Raw genomic sequence first — 14,172 nt, 5'->3', positions numbered from 1 at the left:
ATATATATATATATATATATAGTAAAACATAGTAAGGGCCATATCATAACTGTATAGCACAACGATAATAATTCATATGCACACAGATACAGCATGACATGGAAAAAATATGTTTATTATAAAGGCCACCGGCATTGTTAATTTGAACAAGTGGGACAAGGGGAAAGAGATGTATTGAAGACAGAAGGAGAAATTGTATCTGATTTCCCCCCGTCATCGGTGCTCAGTCCAAGGTCCTCAGCTGTTGCAAAGTGTCAGCTTGACATAGGACCGCTAAGCCTGGCATGCACACAAGCACACGCCCAAAATCATAGATACACATCTCCAGATATACACTCAAACTACAACCTAAAGTCACTTTGGAAAATATCTAAAAAACACAGAGGGACCAGACTTTTTGACAGCCCAGCATCCCGAGGGCCTGAAGTGAAGCTGCTTTGTAACATACTGACCATACAGGGCTCTGGTCATTGCCAGCAGGTGAAAACCCATTCACTGAGATTTTGCCAGCACAACGGATTTATGATTTCTTCAGTGCGATCTGTACAAATTTAGACAAAAGGTAGGCCAATACTGTAGTTTAAAGAATGTTTTTAATGAGAAAATGTTTGTGCATGACCTGTGTTATAATCACTCAGTTTATTTGAATTAATTTGAGTGAAGTTCCATTAGTTTTAAAACACGAGCTAAACAACCCCAACTCTGAGATTATCTCTGTCACTTTACAAACTCAGATTTTTTTTATTTCCATAACATTTTTTTATTTTTTGTTGCTTTTTTCCAGGCTGACAGAGGCAGCCAAATTTAGCTGTGATGAGATTAAATTTCACAACCCTAGAATAGTATAGAAGACGAGCACATTCTAACACTGCGTGGATATGCAAGTGCATGTAGCGTTCACACAGACACAGGAATATATTTTCTATTGTATTACCACATTTGATACTTCTTAAATACATTTTAATCAAAACCAAATGCAGGCTTATTTTCTGATATTTTTTTCAACTTCCCTCTAAGAAGTTCAGAAATGTGTATTTAACTTTTCAGTAGCACCTACTTTGAAAACAATTTGACATAATAGTGGATATGGGCTAAGTATTTCAAAGTTTTGAGTAAACAAATAATTAGTAATACATTCTCTCATGATATAACTTTTATTAAATTGTCTCATAATCTTTTGGAGGGAAAAAACAACACCTAACTCTTTACTTTCTAGGTGGAGGTGAACTAACGCTGTCTACATCAAACCATGGATCCGTAAGTATAATTCTTAAAATCAATATACTCGCCTCTTGATACTCATTTTATTGGCTTAGTTGTAGCACTTGTTTACCATTTAAGTCTTAATTCCATTTCCTGTTTACGAAATACTGCACTAGCCCATGCCATAAAAATATTCTAGAGCATCATGTCTAAAGCAGCTCTATGTCCACTTGAAAGAATGTGCGGCAAGGATATCCTTAAACAAATTGAGTCTTATATTAAATTGCCATGATTCTACTATTTTAAGGTGGAATGGCAGTTTCAGTTTAACTTGTGTTTGGGTTTTTTTAAGATTGTTTTTATGCAAAACCTTGTTCCTCACTTTATATGCTTACATGTTCCTTTAGAATTAAAAGTGATCATAATGTTGAGAATAAACAAAATAACTATCTATAGCCGCACCAGTTAACCTCACCTCACAGTTTTTTCTTTGTGTGTGTGTTAGGGACGATGACAAAAACTCTGTGGATATCCATGACAACCCCCCAGCTCCTGACAATGTAGTGAGGGAGGACGGAGACACTGTGAGTGACAGCACCATGTCAACCCCCCGCCATTAGCAGTGCAATTCTTGGGCTGTTTAAAATAGCCACCAACTGGGACATGGTTGCAGTGCAGCATCAGCTGGAAACAATATGAGCTTAAGTGTCCCTGTCTTATACAACCTTATGGAAAAAAACTGAGCACTGCTGGCTGATCTGGATTAGTCATCGAAATGTTATTCACGAGGTCCTGAAAAGCTAAATGTAAGACGGAGATCAGGTACCAGCTGATAAACAAACAACGCAAGACACTAATGTAATACTTTACAACACTGTGTGACATTGACACTGGCAGCTCAGTATGTTTAACATTTAAAAATTTTAATAACAACTTATATAACAACTCTATCACATCTTTGTTGTTGGGGTTTTTTGTCTGACATATGTCCCTTGGGTCTGCAGGTCTATTTCATATATGAGGAGGAAGTGGAGGTGGAGGAGAAGGAACCAGAACCTCCTTCAGAGCTTGTCGTCCGGGTCAATGACAAACCCCACAAATTCAAGGACCACTACTGCAAGAAGCCCAAGTTTTGTGACGTCTGCGCTCGCATGATAGTCTGTAAGTGCTGTTTTTTTATATTAATGATATAAATAATCAATCATCATATAATCCCATAGGTATTTGTTCTAAAAATTGAGACTGTTAATTTTGGTTCCTCATCTTTCAGTGAACAACAAATTTTGCCTGAGATGCAAAAACTGTAAGACCAACATCCACCACTCATGTCAGTCGTATGTTGAGTTTCAGAGGTGTTTTGGCAAAATTGTGAGTTTGCTGATGTGCACTGAATATGAAACTATATTTGTAACATCTGCAGTTTCCTTTTACTGCCCTTGAGAGTGAGAGAGATATATTTTTTAAAACTTTTTTAAAAAACTTTTTTTCTTCTTTCCTGTAGCCGCCTGGATTCAGAAGGGCCTACAGCTCCCCTCTGTACAGCAGTGACCAACCAGACCCAAGTGAGTCCACTGAATCTGGAACGGCAATATATCTCTTGTGTATATAAATTTCTTAACCTTAAATTCAAGGCTGCTATCGCAAAGGAAACTAAGCACGGTGTCTGCATTTTCTCTTTAGCAACACTTGCAATCATTATATTTAACAAGCTGCATTTAAAGATTTTTAAACTTAAATATGCTTGAAATGATTAATTTAATGACAGCAAAATTTAAAAAGAAAAACATTTTTAAAGGACAGTGTAAAGCAGACGTTCAAGCAACATTCTGACCTTTGTGTTGGGAAATAATATTTCTTTTTTTTTTTTCTTTTTTTACTTTACCAAATTGACCATCCCAGCCTTGCCGTAATGGTCCATTTGATTCACCTTTTATTGTTTATTTTATTTTCACTTACTGAATACGGGACAGACTTGACTGGGGGAAAGAAGGGAGAAAGAAAGAGGGAAAGAGAAACAGCTGAGAAGAGGGACGGGGGAGAAGGGCAAAAAACAAAAACCAACAGAACGGGCAGAGAAAAAAAATGCATATATCAATCACCTGGATCACCTGCTGAGAAAGAAAAAAGAAAACAAGCAGAAGAGAACAAGAGTAATAGAATAAACAACATCACAATGATATATGGGAATATGACAGTAAATACTAAATATTAAACATTATTGTGCAGCACATAAGATCAACAGAACACAGTGTGCTTTGAGGTAGGAGCCAAAAAGGGTGTAGTTTGTGGGTGTGATCACCCGTGTGTACACCTGTGAGCATGGACGCGCTTGTTTTTTGTTTTTTAAAAGGTTCCTTCATGTAATAATCTGCTAGAGGGTGTGGGGGGGCCACAGCCCCGTCCTCCAGGGCATGAAGCAGGTATGGAGGAGATCAAAACTCCAGACATCCAGAGGCCCCCAGAACACAAGAGACCAAGGAAGACCAACAGAGGGGCAGCCGCGCCACTGTCCCAGAAAGAGCTGAGGAGAGTCCCAGATGAGGGCTCACTCAGCAGCCGCGGAGCAGAAGCCAGGGGGAGTTGCAGTGACGCGCCCGTGAGCTCCGCCGGCAGCCAGCCGTGCCTGAGTGACCGAGCCCCAGGCCGAGAGGCCGGGGGCACCCCACCTCCGAAGTGGCCTGAGCGAGCCCCAGGCTCCAGGCCCCGATAAGCGGCCGCCAAGGAGTGAGCCGGTGTGTACCTGGACGCCCATCCCCGGACACAAAGAACCACCAACGCACCGATGTCTGAGGGAGTCCGCCACTGGCAGGGGAAGTGGTGGTGGGGGAGATAGGCCTCCAAACCTTGGAGGGCCTGAGATGTCCCCAGAGAGGTGGCGTCTGACACCCAACCTGACATATAGACACAGACATACAGGCACACACAGATACAAACATCCATTCCCACCCTCATGCTCTCATATGCACTTACTCCACACTCAACCAACGTGGAGACAGACATAAAGAGACGCTGTACACACGATCACACTCCCCAAGCGTACTCTACAAACCGGGTCTAGGTACCCTTGCCCCTGGAGGGGGGAACTGCACCCAGACCCAGGTGGTGTTACCCTTTTCCCTGCGGTGGGGGGAGGCAGACCGCCCCGACTCCGCAGCAGCAGGAAGGCCCCACACTCCAGACCGCAGTCGGACGGCCAACTCCTCCTCCTAGCCCCCCCGCTCCAGCAGGTCGCAGAGAATGGGGGTGAGAGAAGACTCCAAACCTCCCTCCACCCGCTCATTGTAGTGTTGATGCATGTGTGTTCTAAGGTGCATTTAAAACCCAGGAGGGCATGGAGCTACCTGCCAGAGAGCAGCAGGTAAGCGCATGGTCCCTCCTGCTAGCCCTCAATGTCTACGTGTATTTAAAATTGAGAGGTGGGCAACGACGCCAGGGGTGAGGTGTACACCCTGATGGTACTTTGGACTCCGTGTATCGTGCCCACCCCCAAGATCCTATATGTATGTGTAATGAGAGTGTGAGTAATGTGAATGTCTAAGTTGTGGGATAAAATTGAGGCAGAGGCAGCCAGAAGGGGACAGGGGGGGGGTAGCCTCCTCTGCACCCTGGTGACATACCCCTACTCCAAGGCCCTGCATGTGTGGGTGGTTGTGGTGGAGCGGGAAGAGGGAGGCAGCTGGAGATGGGGAGGGAAGGAAGGGAGGGGCAGGTGCCCCCTCCCTGGGGCCAGCTCCCCCGCTGACCCCAGTAGGCACCCCCATACTCCGCGACCCGCCAGGGAAAGGGGGCCCAGGCCCATCCAGACCGGGGCCCAGTGCAGCAGCGCCTCCCGGCCCCACAGAGCCCGGGACAGTCCACCCAACCCCACCACAGAGAAAACTGCACCCACCCCACCATCCACTCATCTTCCAGACTACATAAGACAATAAACACCCAGGCTGAGATCTTCCTCCACCTCTCCTGTATCTCCCCCTCCTGCAGAGGGAGCTCCTGAGGAGAGGAAAAGCTCCTGCAAGGTGTGACAATCTCCCCCACCAGTTGAACAGCAGAATGTGTTGTGTCACTATAATACTGATCCTTTTATCCCAGTGCGTCATACATTTAGTTAACACTAAAATAAAAAAAAAAACAAGTAAAGTGAAACAGCAAACACTTGTTTGGTTATTTTCCCTCCATAATTCACATTCACTTACCTTCACTTTGTTATTTTCCCTGGTCCTCCGTGCAGCAACTGAAGTGGCTCCAACTGCTAAATATCAGTGATTTAATAAGAAGAAGAATTTATCACGAAGGTCACGGTAATTTTAGCATTTTAATTCTTTGATTTGTTCTTGTTCCAGGGGGAAATGATTGTACAGTATACACCCTTAGTGACTTAAAAAAAAACAATAATTGTGTACACAAGTTTATAATCTATAATCTATACAGGGGTCAAAAGTATACATGTGGTCTCAAATATATACATACAACCCCACTAAAAATTGGTTCAGTGTCTCTCAGCAAGGTATACCCCAACCATAAAAAATGGTAGTCATCAACGAGCTTCTGACATAATGATACACTTGACCATTCATCTTGGCAGAATTAGTATAAATTTGTTGGCTTCCTGCATAGTCCACAATGTTTTAGGTTTGAAGTTAAAGACCATTGCAGAAACTCAATGTTAGCCAGCTTTATCCATTCCAAAACCAGCTTTGATGCATGTTTGGGATCATTGTTCTTTTGGAATACACAGCTGTGCCCATGTTTCAACCATCTAGCTGTTGATTTGAGGTGAATTTGAAGAATTTGTAGGTAGTCCTCCTTGTTCATTATTCTGGCCGCTTTGTACACTATAACAGTACCACTAGCAGCAAAACAGCCCCAAAGCATGATGCTACTACCACCATGCTTAACAGTTGGTACAGTGTCCTTAGGTCTGAAAGCTTCACCTTTACTCTTCGAAAAATACCACTTGTCATTGTGGCCAAATAGTTATATCTTTGTCTTGTCTGATCATAACATTTTTCTCCAGGAGGCTTTTGACTTGTCCATGTGGGCTGCTGCAAATCTTGACCAAGCTTGAAAGTGGTGTTTTTGGAGCAGAGGTTTCTTTCTTGGTCAACACCCACTCCGTCCAGAGTGATGTAAAAGTTACTACACTGTGGACAGTGACACTGGTATTTGAACAGTTTCAAGTTCATGGCAGGCTTGAATCTTAGTGGTTCCCGGGTTCCTTCACTCTTCTGCAGGTGACATTCGAGTCTTCTTCCAGATCTCGGCAATCTGGTGACACATTTGAATAACTTATGTACAATTGTTTGAACTGATGATCTTGGAATCTGCAGATGTTTAGAAATATCTGAATGAGTAAATGTAGTTTTCCTTTTTAGATTAACTCTTCGGGATCTTGAAAACATAGACTAGTAAATCTAGTGCAGTGTAGCAATTCTTATACTCCATGTTGATTTTGTGTTTATCCCTGTCCTTAACCAGACAACCCAAACCGGAACGACCCAGTTTTTGACACCCTGCGGGTTGGCGTCATCATGGCAAATAAGGAGCGTAAGAAGAATGAAAATGATAAGAAAAATGTAAGCATTTATAATAATCTTAATCGAAACATAAAATCTATGAATTTCAACAGTTTTCAGGGACTGACTCACTGCAAACAAAATAAATACAATGTATGTAATCAAGAAAATGCAGTGTTTGAAATCATTTTAAGAACAGATTTCATGTTTTATATATAAAATATGAGATCAGTGCTGTTTTTTTTAAAAACTTTTTATTTTGTACTATTTCCAATTTTATAGTACATGCAAACAAAAATATGAAAAAAGAACACAAAAGAAACAAACTAAAAGAAATAAAGGACACCTAATCTGTGGAACAGGGGAATCAGTGATCAGTGCTGTTTTAACACTGCTGTGTCCTCTAGATGATGATGATGATGGAAGAGGAGGAAGAGGAGAACCAACAGCCCAAAGAGAATGAGGAGGGAGGAGAAGGTAGAGTTAAAGCAAGAGCTTATGTCTGTGGTGTAAATTATGCAAGTTAGTCATAAAAGATATGATTGTGTGATGTCTGATACTCAAACAGGGAAGCCTGATGATAAAAAGGAGAAAGGAGGAGACAAAGCAGATGACAAGGTAAGCAGTCGATTATTGCATATATTATTGTAACGCTTTGTTGCTAAGTAGCACCATACGTGCATGTTTTGTTTTTAATTTAAACTTAATAACATTTGCCATATAAACTAGCATCCATGCTTTTTTTGTCCCTAGACTAAAGGCACTTTCTCCCAGTCCCACTATTACCTGGCTCTCTACCGCTTCAAGGCCATTGAGAAAGATGACCTTGACTTTCAGTAAGAAACTCACAATCAAATCTGAACACTAATGAATAATTATTTCTATTTTGCTAAATTTAATCAACTTTCAGTTTTAATATAAAGCCAGTGACATAAGCACTTACTGAGAATGTGTTTACTAGCCCTGGTGATCGGATCACAGTGTTGGATGACTCCAATGAAGAGTGGTGGAGAGTGAGTTAAAGTTCTTAGAGGTTTACAAATGCTGTTTCAGTTTGTGCTATTGATGAGGAGTACACAAATTCTGCTCTGTGTTGTCAGGGAAAGATGGGAGAGAAGTCCGGCTACTTCCCCGCCAACTACCTCATAAAAGTCCGAGCATCAGAAAGAGTTTACAAGGTGACGCGCTCCTTTGTGGGGAACAGAGAGATGGGACAAATTACACTTAAGAAAGACCAGGTAACTTCAGTATGTGTGTGTGTGTGTGTGGTTTAAGGAGCTTGGAAAGAAAAGCATCTGGGATCTTTAAGTTTCCTTGAAGATGTTACACCTCTCATCTGAGAAGCTTCTTCAGTTCTAAGAGCAATTGGTATGGAGTCCCAGATTTTAGGATCAACAGGGGGTCTGTGACCCTCTTGGGGACACTCCCATAGGGCTTAAAATCTGGAACGCTTTCCTTTCCAACCTCTTTAGACTACGATGACCTGGATGACTGAGAACCTTCACAGACAGGTATGTGTGTGTGTGTGTGTGTGTGTGTGTGTGTGTGTGTGTGTGTGTGCGCGCGCGCGCGCGCACACACACATAAGATAGTGCATTTTCTTTTCTGCAAAAAAGTGTGTAAAACCACTTGAATTAAAGTCAAAAATCTGCACTTCAATACATTTCTATTGTTTGATTTGAAATCCACTGTGTTTTTGTACAAAGATGTGTCTTTTATAAATTATGACCCAAATTGTAAATCAAAGTTCTTTGTCTTTATAATAAAAAGGTTGCTTAATCTGTTGTCACTCTGTGTTTCAGATTGTGGTGAAGAAAGGAGATGAGAAAGGCGGCTACTTGAAGGTCAGCACTGGACGCAAGCTGGGCTACTTCCCTGCCGATCTGCTGCAGGAGATCACTGTGACTTAATCAACCTGATATGAAATGGAAAATCCATTGCATAATAACGAAAAGTATTAGCGAGAACTGGAGGTCCTGATTTTCTACATTTACTACTAATAGAAAAGCTAAATATAGCTGTGCCTTTGACATAATGGTTTAAAAGTCATTTTCACTAATGCCTGCAATGAAGAGACATTTAGCTGATTTATTGGCTTTGCTGTGAACGGCGTAGTTATGCAAGTGTTTGATTTAATTTAAAGTTTGAAAAGAGCAAAATTTTCTTTGATTGGATTTGTAAATAATTTCACATGTATGACTCTGAAAACCTTAACCAAGATAAGAAAAAATCTGTGTAAAAAAACATCAGTGCTATACATTAAATTGTTTAGTGTGTTTGCACCATTTAATACAATTAAGTGGGTGTAATGCTTGTAGTGCCTAAAGAATTAAACCAAAAATGCTCTTAAGAACTGTCTGTGATGCTTTCTTTAAAATGTAGAAAATAAAACCTCATCTGAGAATAAATGGTATATTTATTTTTTCTATGGCTTGTATTCTGTATTAGTTTGCTGTGAAGTGACCATTTCCGAAAACAAGGGGTAGTCAGCAGCAATGACTCTCCCTTGAAGTCATGTGCCATTAAAAATCCATCAATCAAAAATTTTTATAAGCAGTTTCATAAAGAAACTTTTTTCCTGAGTGAAAATATTATTTTTTTATTTATATTTCCTGCATCATATCATTTAATCACAATTACTAAAAGGAAGCTTTTTGGTGGCACATAAGTTAAAGAGAGCGTTACACTTCAAGACAGAAAGCCTAACTTTTACATATAAAAATAAATATTTTTACAGATAAAGACTTTTATGGGATTACCAAATCCAGATAAAGAAGTGCTCTTAATATGACCTAACATGTCTCCTACAGACCTCTCACACTCTTGTTTACTGTAAGTTTGGTCAGTGCAGCGCTAAGGGCCTGGGTGCACATAATCACAGACGAAAGAGATGGGTCATCTTGGCATCCTGAATGTGTTACTTGCTCAGTTTGCTCCAGGATTTTGACTATAGCCTCTGTTAAATCAACTGATGCTAAGACATACCCACAAAGATCCATCTGTGCACACTCTGCTCCTGTATCTCTGAGTTTAGCTTGTCAGTTTGTCAGTATTGGTAATTTGCCTGGCAGCACTGTCTACACTAACCACAACATGACACCCTTCAGTAGCACCTGTCACTATTCTGATGCATCCATTATTAGGGACGAAGAGCTCAACAGTAAATCTGCGTGGAGCCATGCTCTGCCGCTATTCAACAAATGTCCTGCAGCTGTCGCAAGACTTCTATAGGAGTGTGAACTCTTTGAGGAACCTTCATACTGAGCAATGCACTGATAGGCTTGTGTATACCATATCCACCCCCTGACAATCCAAGACAGGTAGGAGTCAGCTGAGAATTTTCTCTTCCAATTATTAGTGTGCAACTCACAAAACTGCCTTTGGTGCTCCCAGGGTCCGCTTTCCTTTTTGTTTACACTCTGGTGCAGTTCTCTTGAGACTTTGTATCTGAAGTGAATGCATGTGTGGAGCATTTAGTGAGGTGTGAGTTTGCATAATCGTTTGTTCTCCACAAATGGATATGGAAAAGGTCTGTGCAAAGCATCATCAGAGATGCTGATATAGTGCCAGAAAAGTGATTTCTGTAATTGGCAAAAATTGACTGACTGTATTTAAACTGTTGTGACTTGTTGGTGTATAATTTCTCAAACATATGTCAAACATATGGCTCATGAATGATATCATGTGATATATGATATAGCAAACAACACTATTGTCACAAGGTAGAAACTGCAAGTTTGTGGCAACGTGACTTTTACATATCCTTTATTTACCCAGCTAAAAAGTCTCTTTGACATTAAAAATGTCTGTTTTTAGGAGAGATCCAGCCAATACGGCAGCAGAAATCGCAAGAAATATAACATACTAGGTCTATAAAGATATTTTATAACCTAGATGATATTTGCGTAACAGGTAATTTCCTTACTTTATAGTTAATACCTTCGTAAATCCCCGCTTGAGTACAGCCTATCTACCAATGTAAGCAGCTATATGAGACGTAAAAACAAACACCGGAAGTCACGTTTTGCACAACACTGTGACTCCCTCACCTCTGCTCAGTCCTCTTATAAACCCTGCATCAACATTAGTTCTAGTAAAATCTTTCCAGATGGCACTCTCATTATTCCGCTGCCCCGCGTGCTGTGTGTGAAATCAGCACAACTGTCACAGTCATTAAAAACTTCAGCTTTTACAGTATCAGTTGCAACCATGACTGTCCTCGGCTGAGGGATTCAAACTTCTCAACAGCAGGAATAAAGGTCCGTGTGTAGACGCTCGCGCTCTTTTACGTCGCGCACTGTTTACATTTAATCTACAAACAGATTTAAATAAATGTACTCTCGTTAACTTGTGCTTATAAGGGAGCAGCCATTTAGTTCCGTTTGCCGTCCGCTTTCTTCGGATTTTATTTGTTGTTGGAAACCCGCTTCTATGCGCACTGCTGCCGACCAGCGGACGGAGAGAGAAAGAAGCGGATAGTTTGTTTTTTCTCTTCCGAACTCTTTCATGGCATGCATTTTTAATTTCTCGTTGCTATTTGCGCTGATTGGGACCCGATAAATGGAAAAACAAAGAATTATCTTTCACCTGATGTAGTTTCTGAGAAAAATGATATCCACATATGAGGACATTCGTTTTAAATTTTGATAGAACACTAAGTCACAAAAGTGCAAAACTCTTTATTTGGTGTCTGAACACAGCGGCATTTTTCCTGAGTACAAAAACAAAATGAGAAACAACAACTGTGCCCCTTTCAGCAATATGGCTTATTTGAAGTGCCGCTAACAGTTGCAGGAAGACGTATGTCTGTTACAAAGGTGAAAAAATGAACAGTAAAATACTTCTGAACATGGAACACGAAACATTTCGTTCCAAAACTGCTACTTAAAACTTTCCCCCCCGTGGGAACATGTTTACACCTATGTGTGTAAAATTTAGTATTGTGGTCTAGACAACCCAAAATGTGATGTCCACAGGTTAAATTTTTTTTAAAGCTCTAACATCCACTGTGAGGAGATAGTTAGAAAATATCGTAAGCAGATACTAGCAAAGCTGTGCAGTGATTGCATTGTGTCACATCATTCTTTTACTTCGTGTGTGTTCATATTGGGAGTGGAGAGAGTGGACAGTTTCCGGTACCTAGGTGTACACATAACTCAGGATCTGTCACGGTCCTGTCACATTAACACCCTGTTTAAGAAATCTCACGAGCCTCTCTACTTCCTCAGAAGGCTTGGAGACTTCCATCTGCCACTGAGGGTGCTTAAGAACTTCCATCGAGAGCATCCTGACGGGAAACATTTGCACCTGGTTTGGAAACAGCAGCAAGCAGGACAGACGAGATCTGCAAAGAGTGGTGCGCTCGGCCGATCAGATCTTACTGACCTGCTGTCCGTCTACACCAAGCGGTGCAAGAACAAAACCAGGAAGATTATGATGCACCTCTCCCATCCTAACAATGGACTTTTCTCACTGTTGAGGTCTGGGAAGCGCTTCTGCTCCCTTAAGGCCAAACCAGAGAGAATGAAGAGGAGCTTCTTCCCCCAGGCTATTTGGGCCCTGTACCAGGTGTAGGACTGGTCTCTCATACACACGGTCACTGCACGCACCCTGTTATGTGCACACTGATTATAATTTATCTCTTAAATCGTTAATTGCACATTCTTTTTTACTGTTAATTTTATCTTGTGCTTTTGTTTTATTGTTCTTAGAATTTGTTGTTTCTAATCATTACATTTTATCATAAAATGTAAACTGTAAACTCTACTGTCGTTTAATAATCGGGCATTGCACAGTAATAAGCATTTCACCACATGTCATAATGTGAGGTTGTGTGCGCGACAAACAAACTTTGCATTTGGTGCATTCGTCGCATATTGGTAACTCTGAAGACACGCTTTGAGTTTCTGGAACATTACGCTGAAGTGACAAACTATTATTTTTAACATATAGAAGAAGCCCCACAAATGCAGGGCATCAAAAAATTGAGTAAAACTCTTGTTGTTCCTCTCCACGGAAATCTTTAGTAAAAGGCGAAAGATTTATACGATCTGAAGAGAAACAAGAGTGCTGACGAGGTTTCGGCTACGTGGATGACCCCATTTCTCCCACTGGCATAATCACTTACGGTTTACTCAAACAAACTACTGAGTTTATCTTTGATGCGCAAAGATAAACCTTTACTGTAAATATCCCTAATACATGCACCAGAAAGTTATTGAGGGCGACAGATAAATGTGAAATACTTATTCTAAAGCTGCTTTGCGCGCGTGGCATTGTGGTATTCCCACAATGCCACGCGCATTGTGGAGACCCCGCCCCCTGTGTTTTGTTAAGCATCTCAACAATGGCTAAATATCTTGTTTTTCTTTTAAAACATGAGGTGACTCTTGAATAAAAGAATCAATAGTCTCTGAATGGTGTAACATTGATTTATATGTTTATCTGAGTCTATTATGAAACTGCTGCTGAGTTTCAATAAAGTACAGTTTTATAAATAGAGAAGAGCTGCCCTTGACACAACTTCCTGTATCACAGGGGCGTTTCTGGGGGTGACCAACTGATTTATTTATTTGTACTTGTATGTTTTGTCAGTGACCTTAGGACTATTGTGATGCTGAAGGCAGATTAAAGCCCAATTTAGGGATTCTTTAAGTGATTCCACAACTCACTGTTACTGTAACACATGACACTTTATTAAAGTGGATGAAACAGGAATACATGAAAACAGCACTGCAGGACAGTCAATCAGTGAACTTGGTTATGAACGCAATGCAAGGGGCTTTACAAAATCAACTGTGTACAGTCAAAAGTGCCTGTCAGATATGCTGTAATCATACACGTTACCATCAACAATATCATTGTGAATGTTAAATAAATGTCACTTAAAGAAAGTTTACAACGAGCAACATATACTGACAATAGCCATACACGGGTAAATGTGTTGTAAATGGAAATGCAGTAAACCTGCCTAGTATGACATTAAATATACGATACACTTACTACTTCATATATCTCACATCGTTTGTAACGAGACGCCGAAAGCACCACCGGGCACTGCTGACGTGAAGGTGCGTGGATACCCTCTGCTCGAAGAAGCTTTTGTGTGTGAGTGAAGGCAGCGACTCGGCTGAGCAGCTTCTGTGGAGGTTTGGTGAAGACCTGTGGATTTATAACACGATATTCTAGTGTCGCCATCATCAGTTGTAGCCACTGAAAAGACATTAGATGTACATTAGATGTTGGTTAGCGCGCAGCTAACATTTACCATAAAGTAAAAGGCTTAAATGAGCTATTCAGCCTCGTGTAATTTCAGTTAAATCCAGTAGCGTCTTAGAGTTAATAATTCACCGTAAACGTAAAAGAAATGTCAGTTTCCAGAAAAACTGCGGAGTTGCCGGTGTTGTGCCAAAAACTGATTGTCTGCCAAAAACTGATTTCCGGTATTTGCCAAAAA

The 14,172-nt window shown here is 40.9% G+C and overlaps 1 protein-coding gene and 1 non-coding gene across 2 annotated transcripts; one reads left to right on the top strand and one right to left on the bottom strand.

Moving 5' to 3' along the window:
- Positions 1 to 270: 270 nt before the first annotated feature.
- Positions 271 to 9,143, top strand: stac3 (SH3 and cysteine rich domain 3). Its single transcript, XM_005941147.3, has 13 exons — positions 271 to 562; positions 1,217 to 1,257; positions 1,709 to 1,787; positions 2,208 to 2,364; positions 2,474 to 2,571; positions 2,705 to 2,765; positions 6,679 to 6,776; positions 7,124 to 7,193; positions 7,285 to 7,334; positions 7,470 to 7,552; positions 7,678 to 7,729; positions 7,817 to 7,954; positions 8,519 to 9,143. The coding sequence occupies exons 2-13, from the start codon at positions 1,250 to 1,252 to the stop codon at positions 8,624 to 8,626; spliced, it is 1,002 nt and encodes a 333-aa protein (XP_005941209.1). The 5' UTR covers positions 271 to 562; positions 1,217 to 1,249; the 3' UTR covers positions 8,627 to 9,143.
- A 3,529-nt stretch (positions 9,144 to 12,672) lies between these two features.
- On the bottom strand, positions 12,673 to 12,786 carry LOC121814562. The gene has a single exon (XR_006054436.1). It is a non-coding gene; the product is annotated as a U5 spliceosomal RNA (small nuclear RNA).
- Between the last annotated feature and the right edge of the window lie 1,386 nt (positions 12,787 to 14,172).

Source organism: Haplochromis burtoni, unplaced genomic scaffold (genome assembly GCF_018398535.1).
Source record: "Haplochromis burtoni strain Fernald_Lab_line unplaced genomic scaffold, NCSU_Asbu1 Contig_60, whole genome shotgun sequence".
Taxonomy (NCBI): Eukaryota; Metazoa; Chordata; class Actinopteri; order Cichliformes; family Cichlidae; genus Haplochromis; species Haplochromis burtoni.
The sequence above is the reverse complement of the archived record's forward strand: the minus strand, read 5'-3'. Positions and strand labels throughout refer to the sequence as shown.

Excerpts from the sequence above, each read along its gene's own strand:
- stac3 (XM_005941147.3), top strand. Across the intron at positions 2,365-2,473 it reads CTGCGCTCGCATGATAGTCT|TGAACAACAAATTTTGCCTG; the intron begins GTAAGTGCTGTT and ends CTCATCTTTCAG. Across the intron at positions 7,335-7,469 it reads GAGACAAAGCAGATGACAAG|ACTAAAGGCACTTTCTCCCA; the intron begins GTAAGCAGTCGA and ends TTTTGTCCCTAG.